This window comes from Coregonus clupeaformis, chromosome 1 (assembly GCF_020615455.1).
Source record: "Coregonus clupeaformis isolate EN_2021a chromosome 1, ASM2061545v1, whole genome shotgun sequence".
Classification (NCBI taxonomy): Eukaryota; Metazoa; Chordata; class Actinopteri; order Salmoniformes; family Salmonidae; genus Coregonus; species Coregonus clupeaformis.
The window spans coordinates 81,418,616-81,434,729 of NC_059192.1; the positions used below are offsets into that span (position 1 = coordinate 81,418,616).

At 45.3% G+C, this 16,114-nt stretch overlaps 1 protein-coding gene across 1 annotated transcript in view; it reads left to right on the forward strand.

Moving 5' to 3' along the window:
• dst (dystonin) overlaps positions 1 to 16,114 on the forward strand; it is a 193,936-nt gene that overhangs the window by 40,670 nt on the left and 137,152 nt on the right. Inside the window, 2 exon segments of the mRNA XM_045222968.1 lie at positions 3,784 to 3,845; positions 13,296 to 13,385. Coding sequence (XP_045078903.1) covers positions 3,784 to 3,845; positions 13,296 to 13,385 — 152 coding nt within the window.

Consider the following 16,114-nt stretch of genomic DNA (forward strand, 5'->3'; position numbering starts at 1 on the left):
AGCCTGAGGCCACTAGGATCACGCATTGTAACGTCCTGAAGGCCTAGCTCAGCTCAGCTCTTGTGATTTACTTAACGGTTATGGAGATAGAGAGCGAGGGAACAGGAGATATATGTTCAGAGAGAGAGAGAGAGAGAAGGATATAGCAGCACTGCAGTCTTGCTGCAGAGAAAAGTGTCTGGTACACTACTATGGCGGTGGTGGATTTAAAACGCTGTACTTTTTTATTAAGAAGGGTATAGGCAGGATGGATATTTTGTCCTCTCTCAGGTGCAGTTCTGTCCACTAACATTTGGAGCAATTCCCAGTCCCAGACTCCCAGCCCAGTAGTGAATTCTCTGCAGCTTTACACACATACTATTTATATATTAACCAAATGGCAAAGGCAGCTGAGAACCACTGACAGTGATAGCACCATTGAGACACATCTGGATTAGGGATAGGCCTAAATTACCAATCACCCATGAGTATTCTGCCTCAAAACTGACCATGTATGACCTCATGTTATTGCCTGTTTTTTGTATGGTAATTTCGGGGGGGGAAATATTTTATGTTGTATAGCCCTAAGTAAAGGGTGTGTTTGTCTTCATTTCAGTTGGTGTTGTAGTTATTGCCCAGTGAGCGCAATTGAGTGTGCTCGGTGTGTTAGATGTGTTTGATGAAATAGTGATTGACATTGTTGTGGGTGATGCACAGTAGGATGTGCAAAATGTGTAGGACACTGCACATGCAGTACTACAGTAAAAATGCAGACAGATTTTTTTGGATCCAGAATTCATTAAATATGTTTGCCTTAGGAAATTCAAGGACATCAGCCTCACAAATGTGTCACATCTGACATAGAACATACTGTCTCATCTATTTATAACTGTCTTATTAGCATGGGTTCACTCCTCTGGGATATACCACTCATTGCAGAGAAAATTAGATTTGTCAAGGATCTGACTAAAATTATACTGATTGTCTAGTTCATTTACTGACCTCAGAGTAAGACGGAAAATAGTTAATAACCCATGTTGTTCTCTTCAGTTAAGAGCTAATATTATGACAACGTGACTAATTGCCATTTTAATATGATGTTTTTTCGGAGGTTGATTGTTTTGATGAATGGAGTTTTTGTCCAGATTTTGTAATTCTGCTGAAAGAAAAAGTTTTGCGAGTCTGAGGGGAAAGAAAGTGTTTATATTTGTAGAAATTGAGTCTGTTGGTTGTTTGACGTTATTGCATGTTATTGCACAAGATACATCAATTTGTTGATTACATTACATTACTAGTTAACTGCTCTCTGCCAAAAGACACCACATAAACTTGAATTGCCTTAGTAGATTGAATCTAATTTATCCATCAGTTAAATACCTATAAGACATTTAATTGTTAGATCTATTCCTATGTTCTACTCAACATTAAATTAAACAAACCAGCTTTAACATACTGTAGTTGCATACAGGCTACTGCAATAGTATTCTCCAAACTGATGCCCCCTCCTGTTTCAGATTAAAGTGTCATAAAAAAAAGGTTAATAATCAGAGAAATACCTGTGCTCCTTTTCTTAAGGAGCCTTATTAGTCCCTTAATGGCATTGAGCCGCGTTATGCTGTGTCCTTAAGTAAACATTAAACATGTAAGAAAACCTCTGAGTTGCCGTGGAAAATCTGACAGGACTCGTTCCGGATGCTTGGCGAGAAGGGGAGTAGTGGCAGGCTGCACTAGAGGTAGGGAAGCAGGCAGGCTGGCAGGCAGGAGGAGTCTGTTGCTGCTCATTCAGTAACGTCGGTATCTCACACACATGCAGTCCCTCTGTCGGGACCATGATGCACTCTCTCCAGAGCCCCCGGGAGCTAACTATGGCTAGGGAGATGTGGCACCTGCTGGGGCGTGACGGGGAGCTCAGCGCTCACCTGGTGACGTTGATGTGCTGCATGGGTCAGTATCTCTTCCTGTTTCACTTTACTCCAATCCCCATCGAGAATCCGAGGATTGGGAATTTCAATTGCTGACTGAGCATGGAAGCTTGCCGCTAGTTTCTCATTTAGAGGGGGACTTTAAAACCTCCCAAAGCTAAAACCTGTTGTGTTATGCTGTGTTGTAAAAGGAGGAGGTTATCTTGTGTTATTTGCATTTTGGTTCCAAAGTCCAAGAAAATTTCGTGAGGTATTTATTTTTATAATGTCAGGTATTTCATGTTAGGTTTTTAATGTGATTTACTGGGCTTGTGATTGGTATCAAATAATGCCTTTGAAGGCTTATATCAGATGGACCTTTAGGCAGAGAGATAAAGTAGGACAGACAGGTATCTGGCCTGAATCCTGAGTCCCACTTGGCAGCTTTCTCTCTTAATCTTCCTGTGTGAGACAGGTGATGCAGAGAGAAGTAAGGAGGGTCTCTCCCCACAAGCTTTGTGTCTCAGGACCAGTATCCTACCGCCATGTGCAGTGTTGCAGTACAGTAATGGATTTTGTTAGACTAATGGTACAGAAATATAGTATAGGGATTTTGTCTGTGTTGTTAGATTCTCTGAGCAAACATTTTGGTCTGTGTAGCATACCTGGCGAAAGTTTGCCTTGACAGCTCACAATTGAGCCTTTATGTTTCCATTTCTATCCCAGAGAGACTCATGCCTGTGAGAGGCTGCATGTGGAAGCAGCCAGTCTGGTTGTCATGGATACAGGAAACACAAAATAATGTGGTAGACAGTGTACAATACTGAACCATGAGTAATGGAAGCTATGCCTCATGCATAGAAGTTCATTCTTTTTCATTACGCTTCCAAAAATATAAATCTCTCTGGAGACTACTGTATTCACTAGAAATGAACCCACATGTGTAAGAGTATTAGGATAGTCTTTTATCAAATCATATGTATGCATTAATTCAGAAAGGAAACACCATGTGTACATTTAACCATTTATTAGAAAAGATAACAATCCATAGTCTTGGTGTTAGGGCTCTGCTCCTTCAGGGTAGCTCACTGCCAGAGCCAAGCCTCATATTAAGATGATAATATAAGTTCAGGCAGTGTGCACGATATTAGGGCTGTCCCCGACAAAGAAAAATGTTAGTCCAATTTTTTTTAAGTGTATTTTTCCATATATAGACACACCCTGTGTTTGAATAAAATCAACTATATGTAGGCTACTGAGCTTGTCTGCTGCTTTAAGCACTGTGATTAAAAATTGCTTGACTAAAAAAATCTCGGTCGACCAACAGCCTATCGACCAAACAATCGACAGTCGACTAAATGGAGTCAACCCTACACGATATGCTAAATCAAATCCCCCAAAGGAAGAAACACAGAACCCACAGGTGGAGGCCAGGGTGGTGGTGGAACATCAGAAACAGCAAGCATAGCGAGTAACAGCTAGTTACAGCAGCACAGCAGCAAGAGACACCAGCTCATGCGTGCGCGTGACATCTGCCATCGAGGAAGCATGTGTAGAACTGGTCAACTTAAATAGACCGCATGTAAGTAGAGTGTGAATCCAATTGGTGCAATATCCGCTGATGCGATCAGCTGATGCCACCACACTCGGATTTCCCTTCTGAACTGGCTACGCCGAGTGAAGCATATGCAGTACATTGATAAGAGGAATGAACGGCTGGCTCATTGTAGTAGTAAATCACAATTCCACTTGTCATACAAATGACCATCCCGTGTGTGTGTGTGTGTGTGTGTTTGTTTGTTTGTGTGTGTGTGTGTGCATGTGTGTGTCTTAAAGTTACACCATGCTTACTGTATGTATGTAAAGTACTTTCCTAAATGTATTTTTTCTTTTTTTTCTTTAGATGAAAGAGACAGAGTGCAGAAAAAGACTTTTACAAAATGGATAAACCAACATCTCCTGAAGGTAAGAATTGATTGTCCGCAGAGCTTCTTTTAGAAACATGCTGTACCATTCATTTTATTTCCCAATTCATCGTTCCTTTTTTGGGATTGGGGAGACTTTATTTGGCCTTTCATTTCAATGATCTACGTAGAGACTTACTGTAATATGAGAGAGAGAGTTAGGCCTATGTTTTAATATTATGGACTTGTATCACAGTTACAGTGGTAGCTACTAGCTACAGTTGAAGTCGGAAGTTTACATACACCTTAGCCAAATACATTTAAACTCAGTTTTTCACAATTCCTGACATTTAATCCTAGTAAAAATTCCCTGCCTTAGGTCAGTTAGGATCACCACTTTATTTTAAGAATGTGAAATGTCAGAATAATAGTAGAGAGAATGATTTATTTCAGCTTTTATTTCTTTCATCACATTCCCAGTGGGTCAGAAGTCTACATACACTCCATTAGTATTTGGCAGCATTGCCTTTAAATTGTTTAACTTGGGTCAAACGTTTCGGGTAGCCTTCAACAAGCTTCCCACAATAAGTTGGGTGAATTTTGGCCCATTCCTCCTGACAGAGCTGGTGTAACTGAGTCAGGTTTGTAGGTCTCCTTGCTCGCACACGCCTTTTCAGTTCTGCCCACAAATTTTCTATAGGATTGAAGTCAGGGCTTTGTGATTGTCTTGAGATGTTGCTTCAATATATCCACATAATTTTCCTTCCTCATGATGCCATCTATTTTGTGAAGTGCACAAGTCCCTCCTGCAGCAAAGCACCCCCACAGCATGATGCTGCCACCCCCGTACTTCACGGTTGGGATGGTGTTCTTCGGCTTGCAAGCGACCCCCTTTTTCCTCCAAACATAACGATGGTCATTATGGCCAAACAGTCCTATTTTTGTTTCATCAGACCAAAGGACATTTCTCCAAAAAGTACGATCTTTGTCCCCATGTGCAGTTGCAAACCGTAGTCTGACTTTTTTTATGGTGGTTTTGGAGCAGTGCCTTCTTCCTTGCTGAGCGGCCTTTCAGGTTATGTCGATATAGGACTCGTTTTACTGTGGATATACAGTGAGGGAAAAAAATATTTGATCCCCTGCTGATTTTGTACATTTGCCCACTGACAAAGACATGATCAGCCTATAATTTTAATGGTAGGTTTATTTGAACAGTGAGAGACAGAATAACAACAAAAACATCCAGAAAAACGCATGTAAAAAATGTTATAAATTGATTTGCATTTCAATGTCCTAACCGACTTGCCAAAACTATAGTTTGTTAACAAGACGTGTGGAGTGGTTGAAAAACAAGTTTTAATGACCTAAGTGTATGTAAACTTCCGACTTCAACTGTACGTTCAGTCTAGGCATGCACATTCATCATTAACATCTCTTAATTTTTCCATGGCATTAGGACTCTTGGTAAGTATGAATCCGGTCCCAGATGATTTCTCACATACCTCATTGCCTAATTAGTGTATTGTACCTCCACCTCTCTGTCGTCACCTTTAAGCCATTCTGTGTTGAAATGGTTACTGTTTTTACAACGTACAGATGCAAGAGTGATGATATAATGGTAATGATAATGGAAAGACAGTAGGGCTGGGAATTGCCAGGGACCTCAAGATAGGATATTATCACGATACTTAGGTGCCGATACGATATGTATTGCGATTCTCAGGAGTTTCACAATTCTACATGTATTGCGATTCGATATTGCAATTCCATGTTCCAAACGTATTGCTCACCAGATGTCTGCTGCTGAGAGACAAGAGGGAGCATGAGAAAACACATTTTGATCAGTCAAGGAAATAAAATTGCAGAAAATATTTTCACTCACTATTTAAAAAGAAGCTATAAGATGAAAAATACTTGAGTTTTGGCGCAGGTACAGCCGACTAGCGCTAGCTAACGCTACCTACAGTAGCAAAAAAAATCAATACTTGAAGTCAAATATCGATATAATGTCGTTCAAAAATAATATTGCCATATGTAACTGAAGACAGGCTGTTTTATGTTTTAGTCCTGTCAGTTTCCATGAAGATTAAATATACTGTGTCATTACATCATGAGGTGAATAACCCATTAAAGAGTGATCAGCAAACCATCACCGCCTTTCATCCTGGGCTACATCTTGCCAAACTGATGATAGATGTTTAGCAGAGGTGCCAATGGGAGATGGCTTTTGCTAGCTTGCCAGAGTTTGTACTAACTGCATATCTTCTTCCACCCATCCCATGGTGCGGTGTACATGTACCCAGTCGTTTTTGTTGACTCGGCAGGAGACGAAATTGCTTTGGTTCATCTGCTATGGAATTAGGGATCACCTAGTCAGAGGCAGAGCAACTGATTAAATTATTAATTTCCCACTTTCCCATATTGTGAAACAGTATATGAACAAGCATAAAATATATCAAGACAAGGTGTTTATTATGCATGCAAATCCATGCCAGTTTATTGTGTAATGTGCTTAGGGAGCGAGTTATAATCCCGTTTTTGTCATTTATTCAAGTGATTTAGCCTGATTTATTTGATCGAAGGCAAAAGTGTTGTAAACCCCCTAAGCTAAAACATAGCACAGCTGTGTGTTAATGTGATACTGTTTGGAATGACATTTAATGTCGCTAGGGCAGTGGTCTAATAAAAAGCATGAGCTGGTGCACACCCAGAGAACATCACTTAGTGTAGAGGTGCTGACCAATGGAGAATAAACTGTAAGCTATAAAAACAAATAGAATCGCACACTCTATGTATAAACTCCCAGTAATTTATTGAGTGAAAAACCACCAACGTTTCGGCATCACTGTGCCTTCTTCAGTGGAGCAGGATTATTGGAGTAATGTTGCAACGATGGCATGAGTTACAAGGCTCAACTTTGTTTATACTGCAGATGGAGGTGAAATATTTGGGCTATATGAGCTCAATTATGTCATATTTCATTATTTCCCCATCGTCTTATATGTTGATGCCGGTACAACAAACTGTAATACAATATCTGAATTTGAGAGTAAACTGTACCCAAAGAAAGGCCTTTTAACTACTGTATCTCTAGTGCCAGGGTCAACATGCCTCATCCCCTGTGACATTGTTCGGGGGAGTTTAAAAGTGCTGAGTAATAGTGGGAGGAAATATTTGGCTGACCCACTAGTAACAGGGGAGCCAGGGAGCGGTTCTATTTTGGCCCCACAGCTGTGGCTGTTAGCTGGGGTTATGTGGGAGAGAGGAGAGGGGCCTGCTGCCTGGCTAAAAGCAGGTCAACGGGCAGCCAGGGGATTTCACAGGCCTGGTGGTATTCAGGACAGGAAGAAGGGGAGATGGGCCTACTGGGAGGAGAAAGCCTGGGACTGGAGTTGTTGAGTGTGGGGCAGGATGAAGTTCTTTGACGGCCATGGATATGTGGCATAGCCATGTGCTCCCTCTGTTATTCAGAGGCAGGGCACTAGTGTCTGAAGGGAGGGGTAGGGAACCTGATGGGAATTATGCTGATAAGGCCTTTGTATTTATATTTATTAAGGATCACCATTCTCTTCATGGGGTCCAGCAACATTAAGGCAGTTATATACAATAAAAAATATTAAATTACATTACATAACACTTTTCACAACACATTAAGTGTGTGCCCTTAGTCCACTACTCTACTACCACATATCTACAATACAAAATCCATGTGTACGTGTGTGTAGAGTGCGTGTGTTAGCATGTGTATGTGTATGCGTGTGTCTGTGCCTGTGCCTGTGTGTGTGTCTCTTTACAGTGTCCCTTTGCTGTTGCATCTTTGAGAGAAATGTTGGGACAAATAACCCTGATTCCCAGCCTCTTTACAGCATATCAGTCACAGTCAGTGGAGCTTTTTTACTTCTTGTTTAAATGGACATTGTGATGAATGTGATGGAAGGAATCAAGCGCAGGAGGGTAATCACCGAATACAGAGTTTATTCCTTCGTTGACACATACATGCGCTCAAATAGCGATCAACGATACAGGCACAGGGGAAACTCATCCCTGGCAAATACACTGTAACGGTAGAATCCAATAATACATAGGCACAGGGGAAAATCTACCCTGGCAACAAAATGTACGAGTAGCTCCACCGAGCTACACTACTCTCACAAATAACAATCACCCACAAGGACAAGGGGGCAGAGGGAACACTTATACACGGACTAATGAGGGGATTAGAACCAGGTGTGTGTGATTGACAAGACAAAGGTGATGATTATTGGGGCGGCAGTGGTTAGTAAGCTGGTGACGACGAACGCTGAAGCCTGCCCGAACAAGGAGGGGAGGCTCCAGCAGCACGCCGACCCCGGCCTCTGGGACGGCCAGGAGGACGCGGAGCAGGGCGAGCCAGATGGCGACGGTGGGAATCCCGCAACAGAGAGGGATCGAGGATATCCCTCACCGGGACCCAGCACCGTTCCTCCGGACCGTACCCCTCCCACTCCACGAGGTACTGAAGGCCCCACATCCGACACCTCGAATCCAGGATGGAGAGGACAGAGTACGCCGGGGCCTCCTCGATGTCCAGAGGAGGTGGAGGAACCTCCCGCACCTCAGACTCCTGGAGCGGACCAACCACCACCGGCCTGAGGAGAGACACATGAAACGAGGGGTTAATACGGTAATCAGGGGGAGTAACAACCTATACGTGACCTCGTTGATTCTCCTCAGGACTTTGAACGGCCCCACAAACCACGGGCTCAGCTTCCGGCAGGGCAGGCGGAGGGGCAGATTCCAGGTCGAGAGCCAGACCCAATCCCCCGGTACGAAGACCGGGGCCTCACTGCGGTGACGGTCACCGTTGGCCTTCTGACGACGCACAGCGCGGTTGGTAACCTAAAACACATTGGAATGGTGTTAGTAGAGGAGTGGCGGAGAGAGTTCTGGGCATATTCTGCCCATGGCAAGAACACCGACCACTCCCCCGGCCGGTCCTGGCAGTAGGACCGCAGGAACCTACCCACATCCTGATTTACCTGTTCCACCTGCCCATTTGACTCGGGGTGGAACCCAGAGGTCAGGCTGACCGAAACCCCCAGACGTTCCATGAACGCCTTCCAAACCTTGGACGTGAACTGGGGACCTCGGTCGGACACTATATCCTCTGGCACCCCGTAGTGCCGGAAGACGTGAGTAAACAGGGCCTCTGCAGTCTACAGGGCCGTGGGGAGACTGGGCAGAGGAAGGAGGCGGCAGGACTTGGAGAAGAGGTCCACAACGACCAGGATGGTGGTGTTACCTTGAGAGAGGGGAAGATCAGTCAAAAAATATATACTAAGGTGAGACCATGGTCGTTGTGGAACTGGTAAAGGTTGTAGCTTACCCACTGGGAGGTGCCTAGGTGCCTTACTCTGGGCGCACACTGAGCAGGAGGAGACGGACACCCTCACGTCCTTAGTCAAGGTAGGCCACCAGTACTTTCCGATCAAGCAGCGCACTGTACGACCGATACCTGGGTGACCAGAGGAGGGTGACGTGTGTGCCCAGAAGATCAGACGATCACGGATAAGAGCAGGCACGTACCGCAGCCCAGCTGGACACTGCAGTGGAGATGGATCTGTGCATAATGCCTGCTCTATATCCGCGTCCATCGCCCATACTACCGGCGCCACAATGCAGGAGTCCGGGAGTATGGGGTTTTGTCTCTGGGCCTCTCCTCTGTGTCATACAGCCGGGACAGTGCGTCTGCCTTCACGTTCTTCGTACCCGGAATGTATGACAGTATAAAATCAAACCGGTGAAGAATAGGGCCCACCTGGCCTGGCGAGGATTCAGCCTCCTCGCTGCCCGGATGTACTCCAGGTTACGGTGGTCCGTCCAGACGAGGAAAGGGTGTTTCGCCCCTTCGAGCCAATGCCTCCACACGGTCAAAGCTCGGACAACAGCTAACAGCTCCCGATCACCAACGTCGTAGTTCTGCTCCGCCGGGCTGAGCTTCTTAGAGAAGAAGGCACAGGGGAGGAGCTTGGGTGGCGTGCCCGAGCGTTGGGACAGGACAGCGCCTATCCCTACTTCGGACGCATCCACCTCCACTACGAACGGTAGTGATGGATCGGGGTGGGCCAGTACCAGAGCTGAGGTGAAGAGACCCCGCAGTCTCTTGAAGGCCAGGTCAGCCTCAGCAGACCAGCGGAGCCGGGACGGCCCACCCTTCAACAGGGATGTAATGGGAGCTGCGACCTTGCCAAAGCCCCGGATAAACCTTCGATAGTAGTTGGCAAAGCCAAGGAATCGCTGCACCTCCTTAACCGTGGTTGGAGTCGGCCAATTACGCACGGCTGAAATGCGATCTCCCTCCATCTCCACACCTGAGGTGGTAATGCGGTATCCGAGGAAGGAGACGGACTGCTGGAAAAACATACACTTCTCTGCCTTGGCATTAAGGTCATTTTCCAACAGTCGGGCCAGCACTTTGCGAACCAGGGACATATGCTCGGCGCGAGTAGCGGAATACACCAGGATGTCATCGATGTAGACCACCACACCGTAACCAAGCATGTCCCAAAACACCTCATTCACAAAGGACTGGAAGATGGATGGAGCATTCATCAAACCGTAGGGCATCACCAGGTATTCATAATGCCCCGTGGTTGTGCTGAATGCTGTCTTCCACTCACCCCCCTCCCGAACACACACCAGGTTGTATGCACTCCTGAGATCTAGCTTAGTTAAGAAGCGTGCCCCATGCATTGACTCAATCACTGATGGAATGAGGGGGAGAGGATAACTAAATCTAATCGTCTCCTTGTTCAGTGATCGATAATCAATGCACGGGCGCAGACCGCCGTCTTTCTTCTTCACAATGAAGAAACTCGAGGAGGCAGGTGAAGTGGAGGGACGTATATACCCCTGGCCCAGGGACTCGGAGATGTATGTTTCCATAGCCTCTGTTTCAGCCTGCGACAGGGGGTACACATGACTCCTGGGAGGTACAGTGTCTACCCGTAGGTCTATCGCGCAATCCTCCGCCCGATGAGGTGGTAATTTAGTCGCACGCGTCTTAGAAAACGTGTGCGCCAAATCGAGGTATTCGGGGGGAATGCGCACGGTGGAGGTACCGTCTGGACTTTCCACCGTGGTTGCACCAACGGAAACATCTAGACACCTACCCTGACACTCTCGCGACCACCCCGTGAGAGCCCTCTGCGGCCATGAGAATGTGGGGTTGTGGAGTGCTAGCCACGGGATACCTAATACCACAAGGAAAGCAAGAGACTCAATAATCGAAAAAATAACTTGCTCACAATGAGTCTCCTGGGTGATCATGGTGACTGGTATAGTGACTTTCGTAACAAACCCGGACCCTAATGGTCGACTATCGAGTGCTCTGATGGGGAGTGGAATGGATAGAGGAACCAATGAAATGCCTTGACGGCGTGCGAATGCCCTGTCCATAAAGTTCCCAGCTGTGCCTGAATCGACTAGCGCCTTACACTGGGGAACTACCATGTGATCTGGAAAGTGGATAGGTAGGGTACAGGGCGCAGCAGAGGGCTCTGAACAAGTGTGGGTGTTCGATACCGGGGGTGATGCGTGCATGCCCTGCCTGCCGCCTCCAGGCCCAAAAGAACGTTGACTACGATGTGTGGTGTACTTTCCCTTCGTGCCACCAGAGTGGCACTGTCGCTGTCGTCCTCCGCTCTCTCGGCCGGCAGCTCCACCCAGCTCCATCCGCTCGGGCTCTGAGTCGTCCGGGGTGGAAACGGGCAGACCCCTACCAGGACGTCCTCTGGCTGCCAGCAGATTGTCCAAACGAATGGCCATGCGCGGTCCTCGTCCCCTGCCTCAGGTGGACCAGCCGCTCACCCGCCCTTCGACCCTCGGGCGGGTGATCGAAGACCGCCCGAAAGAGGCGAGCGAACTCCCCGTAGTCCTCCAACGCGGCTCCTCCTTCGTTCCACACCGCGTTGGCCCACTCCAGGGCTTTCCCACAGAGGCAGGAAACAAGGACGGACACCTTCTCCCGCTCCAATGGCGCCGGCCTGATGCTGGCGAAGTAAAGCTCCAGTTGGAGGAGGAATCCCTGGCACAGCGCCGCCGTCCCATCAAACGCCCGTGGTCAGGATATCTGGATCCCTCCGGGTGTTGGGGTGTAGGTGGCTGGATCCGGTTGGCCAGCTGGTCTCGACAGATCGGGTCCTCTCCTCTCCAGGCGTTGGACGACCTGAAGAACCCGATCCATCGCTTCCCCCAAGCTGGCCAGCATCGTAGAATGCTCCTGGACCCGTGCCATGACTCCAGGCATGTGCTCTTCTCCCGCTGACTCCATAGCGGGTGGGTGATTCTGTGATAACTGTGATGGAAGGAGTTAGGCGCAAGAGGGTAATCACCGAATACAGAGTTTATTCCTTCGTGGACACACAAATGTGCTCAAATAGCTCAAATGTGCTCTACCCTGGCAACAAAATGTATGAGTAGCTCCACCGAGCTACACTACTCTCACAAATAACAATCACCCACAAGGACAAGGGGGCAGAGGGAACACTTATACATGAACTAATGAGGAGATTAGAACCAGGTGTGTGTGATTGACAAGACAAGACAAAGGTGATGATGATTGGGGCGGCAGTGGTTAGTAAGCTGGTGACGACGAATGCGAAGCCTGCCCGAACAAGGAGGGGAGGCAGCCTCGGCCGAAGTCGTGACAGACATGCTAATCTATATCATACATTGCCTTTAGCACGTCTTCTTCTTTGCATTTAACTATATGACGAACTCCGCACTGTGCTTACATTGTCATTACAACCATTTTGGGTAGAAAGACAGGCAAACACTGTCAGTAAGGTTTTCTGAAACAGGTTATGCATAACTCAAAAAGTCAGCGTGTGTTAAAATAAGCACATGGAGACGTGTGGATGTTCTTTGTTTTTGACAGAGTGGAGGTATTATCAAAGGCTCAGATTTAATTATAGGAAGGGGGAGGGGCAGTTTCTCTGTATACACATGAATGATAGCAGTATAATGGTTTTACCCTAACTTTAAGCAAGGGCACATGTAAAAGGTTACATTTCTAGGCCTACTTTGGATGTCAAAGTTTACATTACAATTTTATGGGTGACTTCTCGCTCAGCCTGTAGGTAAAAGATACTCATTTATATGGCGATAAATCAGTCTTTTAAAAAATAGGGTCAGGAAATATACAACATAAGGTAATTTAAGCTAGCCTAATTGTAGTTTAAGTCAGGCAATATATATGCTTTGAGATTCTAATCAGACCTGGGTCAAATACATTATGTCAAGTACTTCAGAATACCGGAGCTGCACTTGATTTAGTTTGCCCACTTCAATGGAACCAATGCAATAGGCTCAAAATTGCAAACTCCAAGCTAAATTGACATACTATTTGACACAGGTCTTATTTCAATATTCCAGTAGATATGCACCCTCATCATGTTTAATACTGCCCTCCCCCAGTGCCTTAATTATTTCAACAGGAAGAGATAATGATGTTCCTTTCCTCTGCACTTAGGTACGGAAGCATGTAAATGACCTGTATGAAGACCTACGAGATGGACATAACCTGATATCACTGCTGGAGGTCCTGTCTGGCGAGTCATTGGTGAGTAGTGTGTTGTCATGGTAATGTAGCGCTAGCCTGTTATCGCCCCTCATCATGTATACGTTATGAGTCAGAGGGTATGTCTGAAATGGAACCTTATTCCATAGGATACTTTTGACCAGAGCTCAAATATCGTAGGGAATAGGGTGCCATTTTTCAAGACATTGTGCTAGATGGTTTACTTTTTGGAAATGTGCTTGTATTCTTGAAAGAAAGGTTAGAACAGAGAGTGACATTATAAGCGATGGTTTGCCTTGCTTCTAAACCCCAAGATAACACAATTAATTCCATTGTGTGATTCTGATTAATGTAAAGGGAGTTTTCATATATGATTTCTGTACCCTGGTGCAGTATCGCGGTGCATTTATGAGAATTCCAGAAAAGTACAATTTCCTTCACGCAAGAAATGTAAATAAGAGTTCAGGGTCCACTTTTCCAGACACATACACTCTTAGAAAAAAGGGTACCTGAAGGGGTTCTTCATCTGTGCCAATAGGAGAGCCCTTTTTGGTTCCAGGTAGAACTCTTTGGGGTTCGATGTAGAAACCTCTGTGGAAAGGGTTCTACATCCCACTGGGCGCAGAAGTAATTTCAGCATCTAGTTTTGATTTACATTTGGTTGAGATGTCAACTAATGGGAATTCAACGTGAAATCAAACAAACATGTCAACATGTCGTTGGATTTAGGTTAAAAGTTAGAGGAAAAAAAGACGAAATTCCCTTACGTTGATGACTTTTTGCATTTCCATTCAGTTTTAGTCATCAGATTTTTTTAAATTGTTGAAACAACGTTGATGCAACCAGTTTTTGCCCAGTGGGATGGAACTCGAAAGGGTTCTAACTGGAACCAAAAAGGGTTATTCAAAGGGTTCTCCTATGGGGACAGCCGAAAAACCCTTTTAGGTTCTAGATAGCACCTTTTTTTCTACGAGTGTATTATATCACTTTGTTGTTTATCAATCAGGTCCTAGATCCTGAAGCAACCTCTTGGGCAAGAATATATTTTGTTTTTATATACACTTAAAGCCCACATATACAGTATATCCTACAGTTATAGTGTCAATCAGATGCATGAATTAGACAATCTGATATGTGAAAACGCCCCAGGACAATTTATGCTTCGAGGCTAGGGAGAAACTAACAACATTACAATGCTTGTTTTCAATGTTTGTAATGTCATTGCGTTCCAAACAAAACACGACTTGATAGAAATTATGGCTGGATTGGAGACGTAGACAAGGAATTTTGATTAAGGCTGTTTGTTATCCCTCAAATGTCATACTCAAATGTCATCACATTAGGGAATATGAAAATGAATCATAATCATAGCAGTCTTTTGATGTCACTGTTGTTTGGTAGGGTGCTGCAGCATGAGTTCTCTGTAACTCATGTGAGGAGAAAATGAGGTTCCCTCTAAAATAGGTGTAGCTAATATTTCTCCTTGAAGTAGCCCACACGTTCTTTTGTTTACATCCTGTTTCCTCTCTACTCTCTTCCTCCTCCTTTCTTCTCTTTTGGATTTGTTCTGTTCATTTTATGTCCTCCTTTTCATTTGTCCAACTTGTGTCCGTGTCTATTTGTCTCCCCCTTGTGTTTCTTTCATGCGCTCACGTATACTCGGCCTGGTAAGCCAAGGGAGCGTGATTACCTCAAGACATTGCGGTTGGTGAGTTCGGCAGAAGCATGTGCGGTTGAGCAGCATGGAGATGCGCAGGATGATGATAAGGGGGTAGGTGTGGTTCGCCATCCTCCCCCTTGTAACACAACTAATGCAGCGCGTTCCGTGGACCTTAACGAGAGTGGAACAACAATCCCACCGCAGGCTTTTTACTTTAGTGGACCGTAGTAAGCACTATAGTAATCTGTTTATATGGTTAGGTCAAGTTGCATTCTCTTCGATTTTATGATAGAAGTTTGTGTGCAACACTGTGCTTGATGCTGCTGTGTAGAATAGGGAGTGGCCCAATGTATTGCTTTAGAAATTCTAGCGGAGAAGCAGAGATGGATTACATGATTGAAATGTGCTTGGCTTATGAACTAAAGGCCCAAGATCATGTTCAATTCATTGTTTTTTCTCAACACAAAAAACATATATTGTGCATGCCATAGTAAAGTAAAAGAACCTCACCATGCACTTTCATCTTGGATTGCAAGAGCATGTACAAATCAATCACATTTGAAACACAACACATTACTGTGTGATTCACAAGATCTCGGCCTGGGTGTTTAAGTCCAACCTCAATAGCTTTGTGCATCATTGAGCCATTCAATCAAACTGAATGTCAAACTTTATGAACCACTGGACATTTTTCATCAGATAGTGGCTTTCTATTGTATTCATTGTATACCAACAGAAGGCCACTTGACTGATTGTGCCAAGTTAATGAGAGTGAGCCATTGAGGAAAATGCTTTTTGAATGTTGTCACTCTGCTATTGAAGTGAAAGGGATTCCTCTGCCTCTTCTCTTGGCTAGCCAGGAGAGTAATTACTGAATCCAGAGGGCTGTGCTGCAGCTCATCCCTGGGTCGTATTCTGCTGTTGTGGATCGGCAGGGGACTGGCTGGCTTGTGACTCAGTTTCCATCTCATTATTTCACGCTGTGGCCCTCCATTGTCACAGGAGTTTGGCTCTCTGCTCATATTATGACACTCAGTCCTCACAGCTATATGAAACCTAAATGCTTTTTGGATTAGGGAAAGGCCTTTATTGTTTGTGTGATTAGTCCTCA